General features: G+C 42.5%; 1 protein-coding gene across 1 annotated transcript in view; it reads left to right on the top strand.

Moving 5' to 3' along the window:
• Window positions 1-10,497, top strand: part of Glb1l2 (galactosidase beta 1 like 2) — a 42,111-nt gene that overhangs the window by 12,163 nt on the left and 19,451 nt on the right. Inside the window, exons 3-5 of the mRNA XM_031345433.1 lie at window positions 1,097-1,165; window positions 1,757-1,852; window positions 3,820-3,928. Of these exons, the coding sequence (XP_031201293.1) occupies window positions 1,097-1,165; window positions 1,757-1,852; window positions 3,820-3,928 (274 nt within the window). The remainder of the gene's footprint in view (window positions 1-1,096; window positions 1,166-1,756; window positions 1,853-3,819; window positions 3,929-10,497) is intronic.

Here is a 10,497-nt window from a genome sequence, read left to right as displayed (position 1 = left end):
TTCTTTCTTTCTTTCTTTCTTTCTTTCTTTCTTTCTTTCTTTCTTTCTTTCTTTCTTCCTTTCTGAGAAAGGATGGCTTCAGACTCTCTGTCCTCCTCAAGTCGAGTCTTGAATGTTGGGATTGCAGGTTTGCTCCTCTTTGTCTAGATTGACCAGTAATGTTTTTTCACAAGCAACTTCCGCTTCCCAAATTTGTACCCTGGATGAGTGTAGTCCTCTTCAAGGGTAGTGGCCTATCAGCAGCTCCACATTTATTTTCTGGAAAGATCTTTGTGATTATCATCCCTGCATCTAGCCTGATGATGTTCCTCGGCAGGCATCAGATAAAACATAGACTGTGCAACTCATCAGAAAAAATAGGTTCAGAGGCTGGTGGAGGTGGCTCAGCAGTCAAGAATGTCCTGACTTCGGTTCCCAGCATTCATATCAGCCTCACAACCTGCTTTTATCTCAAGCTCCTGAGGCACTGTTGGTCTCTGTGAGAACCTGAACTCACATCCACATATCCTTCCCAACCCATGACTCACATGCAAACAATTAAAATTAATAGATATAAATACACTCAGTTATGAATAACACTGATCTTTTTATAGCTTTGTCTTCAAAATTGCTAACCTATATTTGGGGCTATCTCTATGAAATAAAAAGGATCAACAGGTTGAAATTCTCCATTATTAGGCAAAAAAGGTATGATTATAAATCAAGGAAGTGGACTACCTTGAGTGATTTGTGAACTAGCTTTGAGGGCAGTTATAAAAGGGACACTTACTTAAGTCAGAACACTGTTGAGAGAAATGTGAGCAACTTCTTAGAGGGCCCCTAAAGGCCTTAAGAATACTGCAGTGTGTGCTAACCTAGGGTCACAGGACCTTTTACTCCAAATATCTCATACTTCACCTTAGTCAAGTTGACTCTCTATCCTCCTAAGGCAGTGTGATATTCTTCCTAGGGCTTGCCTTGAGTTCTCTATGGTCTTCATGTATGGTTCCGAGGTCTGAAGTTATTAACTGTCTCTTTAGCTATCATAATAGGCATTAGAGGTAAAAGTGCTTATGTAGATGAACAAACTTACCTGCAATTATCTTGTCTTTTACAGTTATGTGCCATGGAACCTCCATGAGCCAGAAAGAGGCAAATTCGACTTCTCTGGGAACCTGGACCTAGAGTATGTAGTCTTGGTTCTTCTGTGCCTGGTCTGGGATGGGAAGTTACTTGGGGTCGGTGACAAGCCATCAGGATGTTCTGTTTTGACTCTGTTTTGAGAAACTGAGGACTGGGTCTGGAGTCTTGTTCTTAGGGTGCTGAGAAAGGCTTTGAACTCAGGGCCTGGATGCTCCTCAACTGTGACATTACCCAGGGTTCTCAGCCTACAGGTTCTATCCCCCTTTTCACTACAGTCCAGAGAGTCAAGATCCCAGATCCCACCAGACTCTGTGTTGGGGTTCGTATACCTGGGATAGATTTGGGCTGCTTCTGGGTGCAAAGTTCCTGTACTTTGTCTGTCTGACCACTTCCAGTGGGTCTGTGCAGATGGTCCTAATGGAAGGAAGCAGCGCATACCCAGCTCCTGGGCTTCTGGCCTCCTGTGTTGTGCAAGAATCCCCTGCTACGTTGAACTTTGGCTAAGCCCCACTTACCCCATGTCCTGATTGAGAGAGGAAGGAACAGGGAAGATTTGATACCCAAAGTGCCTGCGGTTCCTCCCATATTGAACCTTATTCTAGATCCTCAGGACTGACTTTCTTTCTCTCCCTAGGGCCTTTATCCGGCTGGCCGCAAAGATCGGGCTGTGGGTGATTCTGCGACCAGGGCCCTATATCTGTAGTGAGATTGACCTCGGGGGCTTGCCCAGGTGAGAGAGGGCAGTGTGGGTTTCCAGATTAGCTGGAAGTGTCTGGGTGCTTACAGGTGTTAACTTAGTTTTAAGGCCGTTTTCATTCTATTCAGAATCTCCTCTTTGAAGCAAGTGCCACTGACACAGGGCCATTGGCACAATGCTGCAGTTACTGCCCACGTTGAGTAACCTTGGGCCTTTATATGTGTCAGGTGGCAGTAGTTGGAGATTATCTGCCTGGAGGCATTTCATTGTTCCAGCCACGCTGGAGAGGCACCCAGCCAGGTTACTTATCTGATCTGTCCGCCAATGCAAAAGGAGACAAACCAAACTGTCCTACCTGTTTCTTAGAGATATTGCTGGCGATTTATTAAAGCTCCCAAGTATTGCTGTAGTGTAGAGGAATTGGTCTTGTGGTTTTGTCCTCCTGGGTCTGTTCTTCCTAAGTGTAGTGTCCAGTAAGGTCACCGTGCTGAGCATTATGCTCTGGGAGTGATGTCTGGATGGGCAGCGTGTGGACCCACATCTGTTCCTCTTCCTCAGCAAAACTGCCTTCATTTTCAAGCAAAAAAAAAAAGTTCTATCTTATCAAGCATTATCATTGTTGTCCTCATAACATCACAGGTGGCTAGCCACAGGCTCCATCCACCTGTGCTGTGTTTGACCTTACAGCATCAATCACAGGTGGCTAGCCACAGGCTCCGCCCACTTATGCTGTCCCCAGAGGAAAGAAGGCTGAACCTCTTGGTTCTAAAAGTGGCTTGGGGAACTCTGTCCTCACAGCACAAGTACTATGCCCAGATCTTATCTGCTCCGCTCTCTGATTCCAGCATGGCCTGCCCTTCTGTCGGGGGTACAACTTGTTTTCTGTCCAGCAGCTGGGATCATTCGGATGTGGCATAGTATCTCAGGCAGAGCTGTGAGCACACAAGCTGCTTGGCCCCTTCTGCGGATTAGACACCTGTGCCACTGTCAGCATTTTCCTTGGGCTCAGCTGGAGCTGGGCATAGGAGGACAACAGGGTTTAACAGTCTTAAATTAGAAGCGTTGGGGACTCTTAGATCTGCTCTCCCTTGCAGGGGAGGGGGTACCTATCTATTCATGAGGGATTCCCAGGAGGGTAGGATGTTAGTGCTTTGAGAAAATAGGCCTCTTGGATAGATCAGGATATGCAGGTCAGGTTAGGGGAGATATCCCCATTAGCCTTTCATTGTCAACTGAGATTCTCTGATATGTTTCTGTCACTTTTCAGAGTTTCTGAGTTAGGGGAAAGGAGACATCAGAGCCTCTTGTTAGAAAACATGTTTTTTAGGATTTCATTGGAATAGGATGCACTTTGACTTTAGCTTTGGAGCTAGCTAGTTGCTGGGCTATGGGACCACAGCAGATCAGGGGAAGACGTCGTTTTGCCCTCCTGCTGCTGCTCTGGTAGGGCCCAGGCTCCTGAGTCTCTCTGATACCATCTCACAGCGCATCAGGATCATTTTTTTCTGGGGCATCCTGGAAGGTCGAATCTGAGCATCTCTAGGCCCAGTGATTTGTAATCCTTTTGACATTGCCTTTCTCCCTGCCTTGGGATAGGGTCTTACCGCACAGGCCAGCTACCTCGCTATTTAGCTCACTATTAAAATCATGATCCCCCTGTTTCAGCTGAGTGCTGGGATTCCAGGACTGCTCTGATGCTCCTATGGGCTGTCAGTGTAAATACTTGAAGACCAGGCCTTGCTCTTCTCTTTCTAGTGGACAGTTGAGAGCAGCTGTAGCCGTGAAATTCAACCCACGCTTCCCAAGGCATTTGGTGTGTGGGCTGGCACGGCGGTGTGTTTGTCTCTGGACTGCGCGCATAGCTTCCTGACTTCCTAGCTAATTGGAAGTGGTGGGGTGGTAATTAGCCCTGGCCTGCTTCCTTTCCCTGCACACCAGCCTGCCCAAGCAAACCCACAGACTCTGACGCTGACTCTCCTTTCCTTACTTCTGTCTCCAAGCTGGCTCCTCCAAGACCCTGACATGAAGCTGAGAACAACTTACCATGGCTTCACTAAGGCAGTGGACCTTTACTTCAACCACCTGATGTCCAGGGTGGTGCCACTTCAGGTAAAAGAAAAAGAAAAGGCTTTTTGACCTTCTGCCTGTCTCCTAAATAGCCTGCAATCTTCAGTAAGCTCGCAGATGAGGGCCCTGCAATTCTCGCCACAAGGGCACACTCCTCCTCATTCTCTGAGAGCTTGATTTAGAGCACAAGGACCCAAAGTACTTGTGTTTTCAGAATGCGCATACTAGTGTGGTCTCAGCCAGGGCTGAAATACCAGGTGGGCATGAGGACCCATAGTAGTCTGTGCAGCCAGAGCTACAATTAGGCTTGGGTAAATAGGAGGGCTTAGGAACTGAAGCATGCATCTGTCAGGGTCTCAGTGACACAGTGCCCACACAGAGCACAGCACACATGGGAAAGCCCAAGATGGGATGTGAGAATTCTGTATAAGTAGGAAGCTCTAGCCAGGCAGTGGTGGTGCACGCCTTTAATCCCAGCACTTTGGAGGCAGAGGCAGGTGGATTTCTGAGTTTGAGGCCAGCCTGGTCTACAGAGTGAGTTTTGGGACAGCCAAGGCTATACAGAGAAACCCTGTCTTGAAAAACAAACAAACAAACAAACAAACAAACAAAAAAGCCCAACAAACCAAAAAAGTAGAAAGCTCTAGTTAGGCTTTTTAAAGTACTGCCTTACGTTACCAAATGGTGCTGTATAATTCACTTCGACTATTCAAAACAAACGTAATTAGATGAAACTTCGGGTGAAAGAATCTTAATATTTTATGTAACAGTTACAAGTAATAACAAACAGGAATGGGATTAATTAGCCCAGTTGCTGTGTAAAACCACAAAGAATAATATTAGGAAATTAGTACAGCAATAAAAACTAGTGCACTGATTTAAAAAAATCACTTTCGGGTTAATGGTTTAGAACATTCATAGCAACATGAGTTAGAATAAACAGCCAGATGAAACAGGTTATCAAGGTTGGTTTGAAAGCCAGATAAGCAAGGAAAAACTTTTACATAAATATACCCCAATATCAATTGAGCCGCATTTGTAGAAAATTCATAATTGTACCTCAGATGTAACTGAGTGTCCTGCCTTTTTATTTACTGAGCCAGGCATTACTAAATACGAAAGACTCCGGGAGCTTGAGATTTCTTAGCCTAGCTTGTCCCTGGAACATGGAGTTCCTGAGATGGTTCAGTACACTATGTGGTGGGAGCAACAGTGAAAGTTTTCTGGGGATGCATTCTGAGGCATGTGAATAGAATAACCAACTTTGTTCATGGGTACATCACAATTGTTTCACTTGCTTTTTTATTGTGTTTTTTTATTAAGTTGTATGTAACAAAAACTGACCCTTTTAAGTATACAGTTAATCATCACTACACACACACACACACACACACACACACATATTAAACTTCTTCATTAGAGGGGATGTATTCCAAAGCCCTTAATGGGTGCCTGGAACCACACATAGGAGTAAACCTTACATACATAGCATGCTCCTATTCATATGTAATGGGCTTGTGTTTTAGGATCCAATTATATATGACAAGTGGTATGAAAATATGAGATGGGAAACTTCATATACAGACCATGAACTTTGATGGGACTCTGGCTAGCTTGAGTGTGGCGAGCATCACTCTGGCAGATCTCACTTATGTCCCCAGTTCACTCTGCCTTGCTAAAAACCATTAGACTGCGTTTCTAAAGCTAGCCCCCAAGGTCTCTTCTCTCATTTAGTCAGTTTCTCTTCCTGAGGCTGACTACCAATGTCCAGCTATCAAAAGCCCCCTTTGGCTCACCTAATTAACATGACCTATTAAAATTAAACACCTCATCCTAACATGGGGTTTCCTATTTTGCCTTTATAAACCTCCATTTGCCTATGGGCCACATCTGTCTCTCTAACCATAGGCAGTCCTTTGACCACATCTGTCTCTCTAACCATAGGCAGTCCTTTGACCACATCTGTCTCTCTAACCATAGGCAGTCCTTGGTCCACCCCCACCTCCCTGGGACAAATACCTTTTCCCCTCTTCCTATGCTCCTTTTTCTTCCCTCTCTGTTCTTCTCTTTCCTTTTTCCTTCTTTCTCTATTTCCTGTCTTTGTCCCATATCCATGCTCTCTGTCCCTTTGGGGCAAATATATCTCCTTTGTTCTGCGAACATGGTCTTGGGGTATCTTGAGGTGACTCTGAGGTTCCTTACAAAGTTTACATGGATCAGCCAGAGTAAGACATTAACAGTAATAGCATCATAAAATAGAACAGTTGTAGCAGTACACTGTAATAAGTCATCAGGATCTCTGATCGTTTACAAAAGATTTATTTATTATTTATTTATATTATGTATATGGATGTTTTGTATGCATGTCTGTTTGCACACCAGAAGAGGTAATTATATTCCATACAGTTATAGACAGCAGTGACCTGTAGACCCTTGACCTATGGAAGAACAGCTAGTGCTCTTAACCACTGATCCATCTCTCCGCTACCTGGGGTCTCTAATCTTATACTTTGGTGCTGTTTTAAAGTAGAACAAGGCCTACATATACCCAAGCAGTGCAGTCCTGAAATTCACCTGAAATTGATGTGGCCACTAAGTGACTGACAGAGACATGTATGCAGCATGGATACTCTGGACAAAGAGATGATTTTCAATCAAGCTGAACATGATAGGATGGTGCCAGCTTTCATCAGATTGCTCCTCCCTTTGAATTTATGTACAGTTTAAAATTTATGATTTGTATATGAAATTTCCCATCTCATATTTTCATCCCATCATTTGTCATATATAATTGGATCCTAAAACACAAGCCCATTACTATCTGATGGCTTAAAAACAGCAGCCAAGGGGAAACTATTCTACGGTGGAAACAACAGCTAAGGGGGAGCTGTTGTATGATGGCTGAAAAGAAGAGCAAAGGGGAACTACTGCATGACACCTTCAGAAACCAGGAAAGCTGGGAAAGGTCAGAAATCCAGAAATCCCACCAATCAGCCAGTCAAGAAATCACTCAGTCAGTCAGTCAATCAGTCAGCCAACCAACCAATCAATTAATCAGTCAATCAATCACTCAGTCAGTCATTCAGTGAGTCAATTAATCAATCAACCAACCAATCAATTGTTCAGTCAATCAATCACTCAGTCAGTCAGTCAGTCACTCACTCACTCAGTCAATCAATCCATCAGTCAATCAATCAATCAATCAATCAATCCATCAGTCACTCAGTCAGTCAGTCAATCCTCCAACCTCATCGGTTATCTCCTTTGTCCTCTCTCCCACCTTGGATGGCTCATCTATACTAGGTAAGTCCTTTATCTCTAAAGTCCCTCCCTAGCCTGTGGCATTTTTCATAAAGACACCAATCCACTCATGAAGACTCCATCCTCGTGATCCAGTCACCTTTCAGAGGTTCTGTCTTTTAATATGCCTAAGGTTATGATTTTGCATATGAATGTTGACACAATTCAAACATTTAGCTTCCTAACTCAGGAAAATGAGGAATCATTGGAATTGGGAAGTGATCCAGAGCATCTGTAGACCTTCTACACAAAGCTTCAGGAGCACTTGACATCCCCTGGAAGGGGAATGTGGGCTTCAGGAGAGAGCAGATATAGTACAAGAAAAGGAATTCTATCAGCCACTAGAAATGGGAAAGATGACGGGGTGGTATCTTAACATAATACAGGCATTTACAGCAAGCTCACGGTCAACCTTATCCTAAACAGAGAGAAAGCTGAAGGAGATCAAGGGGATACAAATAAGAAAGGAAGAAGTCAACGTAGTCATATTTGCAGACATTATGATTACATATATAAAAGACCCTAAGAACTCCACCAGAAAACTTGTACAGCTGAGAAACACTTTCAGAAAAGTAGCTGGATACAAAAGTAATACAAAGATCAGTATCTTTCCTACATACAAATGGCAAATATACTAAGAAACCAGGAAAACAGCACCTTTCATAATAGCCTTAAGACGTGTGCAATAAAATCCTTAAGACAGTGGAGGACATTTCAGAAGATGGAAAAACTCCTATGCTTGTGGGACATAAAAATGGCCAAAATCAATGCACAGATTCAATGCCATCACCATCAAAATTCCAACACAATTCTTTACTGGAAAAAAACAACCTTAAACTTCATATGGGAACACAAAAAAAACCCCAGGATAGCTAAAATGATCTTGAATAATAAAAGACATGTTGGCGTTATCACTATGCCATGTTTCAAGTTGTATTACAGAGCTATACTAATCAAAAAACACCGTGATGTTTGGATAAAAACAGGCATATTGATCAATGGAATAGAATCGAAGTCCTAGATATAACTCTACACACCAATGATACCTACTTTTTGCCAAAGAAGCAAAACAAAACAAAAAACCAAAAAACCAAAACCAAAACAAACCCACCCTGGGGACAAGACAGAATCTTCAACAATGGTGCTGGTCAAATTGGATGGCTGCAGGTTGAAGAATGAAAATAGATCAATATCTATTGCCTTGCACACCTTTCTTCTAGATGCAGAACAACACAAAGACTCCTTCACTGATGCTGATCAATATAGTTCCAGTCCTAGACAAAGCATTAGTCAAGAGAAAGCAGCTTGCACAAGAGTTAAACATTAAATCATTACTACTTGTATGTACGTGATCTTAATGTAGAAAATCATCGGCTCCACAGACAGACAACAGTGTGACAGTTTATGAGCCAACTCTGCGAGTTCTGTGGACACAAAATCAGCAAACAAAAATAAAATTAGTTCTATTTCTGTACAAACCAATGGTTTTAACCAGGGTTGTCTGTGTAACCCTGTGAGTCTGGTGGGTTCCACTGAAAACAAGGACTGTCCTTCCCTAAAATCTGTCAGTTGCTTGTAAATAGGTAGGGAGGGGAAGGGCCAGAGCTCCCCTTCTTATCAGTGATTGGCTGTTGACAGGCCCAGTCTTGTCTGCTCACCCAATGTAGGCAGCTGTTATGCTTTCTGTTTGCAATGGCTGTGCCAGCCCTAAAGGCTTCCTCCCTATCTTCTGGCTCTTCTATCCTTTATCTCCTTTCTTCTATGATGTCTCCCCAAGCCTTAGAGGAAGTGCTGAAATGTCCTACTAAGGGCTCAAGCCTCTGCTTTCACTTTTGTCATGCCCGGTGCTGGAAGTGTGCACTGGAGCTTTCCCCGATTTCTTAGGACATGAAGGTAGATGGTTAATCTGAGATGCGTCATCTTTTAAATGTGTGCACAGCTGGGAATTCCCTGCATTTTGTCAGTGTTTTGTTTTTATTTTCATTTATCTCATTTTTTTTTTTTTTGCTATCAACTATGGTGATTTTTTTTCACTAGCCACTGTTATTTAAGATTATTGTTAAATTTCTATGTGTTTGTGAACATTCCAGTTTTCTTTTGCTGTTAATTTCTATTTCATTCCACTGTCAGTAGAAAAATACTTTGATTTCAGTGTTTTGAAATGTATGAAAACTTGTTTTGTGGTCTAACCTATGGTCTGTAGTGGTAAATGGTCTATCTTGCCCAAGAGAAAATTATGAGTCTAGCTATTTCAGGGTGCTGTGCTGTTTGCTTGTCTTTCCTGGAGGATACGATATTTTAGATGGCTTCAGATTATCTAGCCCTTATTTCAACTTGAGGGATTAATTGCACACTAAGCCTGAAGGAATCAACTCCCTCAACTTCCCTTTGTCGGGAATTTATTTTTGTGAAGTTTTTTGTTGTTGTTGTTGTTGTTTTTTGTTTTTTGTTTTAAGATAAAGAGTTTCCAGTTAACAACTGTTTTCTTTCAGTGTATTGAACGTATTATCCCACTGTCTTTTGACCTGCAGCCAGGGTCTACTGGGTAGCTTCACTGACAATTTTTTGTAGAGTGATATGTCATTTTCCTCCATGTATCCCGCTCTCCTTCCCTTGTATTTTCAACGATTTCGTTTCATAAAACATCACTATGTAGGAATTTCTGAGATTTTGGGGTGTGTGTGTGTGTGTGTGTGTGTGTGTGTGTATGTGTGTGTGTGTGAATACACTAATTTGAGGGATTTTCAACTATTTTTTCCTTTCCACCCCTTTCCCTTTCCTTTTTCATTTCCCTTTCCTTTCTTCCCTCTGTCCCTCCCTCCCTTCTAAACCCTCCCTCTCTCTATTCATCCTTCTTCCCTCTTCTGCCCAATCCCCCTTTCTTTTAAACTTTTGATAAGGTGTTCTTTCAAGCTCAGATTCACTCTACACACAGGCTGGTCTTAAACTCATAATTTTCCTACCTCGGCCTCCCAAAGTTCTGGGATTATAGGTGCATGCCACCATGCCTGGTCAGGTATTAATTCTTTAAATACCCTTCTCTATGTTTCCCTTTTTCATTTAAATTTTTATTTTTTGAGATTTTTATGTGCATAGCATTATTACACCATTTCCACACCTCCCCTTCCAACTCCTTCCATGTTCCTCACACTAAAATTATTGACCTCTTCTTTAAATATGTATATGATACATATATATGTATATATATGAAATATGAATTTAATTTTGTGTTGCTGAGTTCATTTAGTGTTGTTCCATATCTGTGTATTTAGTGTGGACCACTGTGATTGGTTAGTGTTGTTCCATATCTG

Source organism: Mastomys coucha, unplaced genomic scaffold (assembly GCF_008632895.1).
Source record: "Mastomys coucha isolate ucsf_1 unplaced genomic scaffold, UCSF_Mcou_1 pScaffold23, whole genome shotgun sequence".
NCBI classification, from domain to species: Eukaryota; Metazoa; Chordata; class Mammalia; order Rodentia; family Muridae; genus Mastomys; species Mastomys coucha.
Note: the sequence above shows the minus strand (reverse complement) of the source record. Positions and strands in the feature narration are given on the sequence as shown.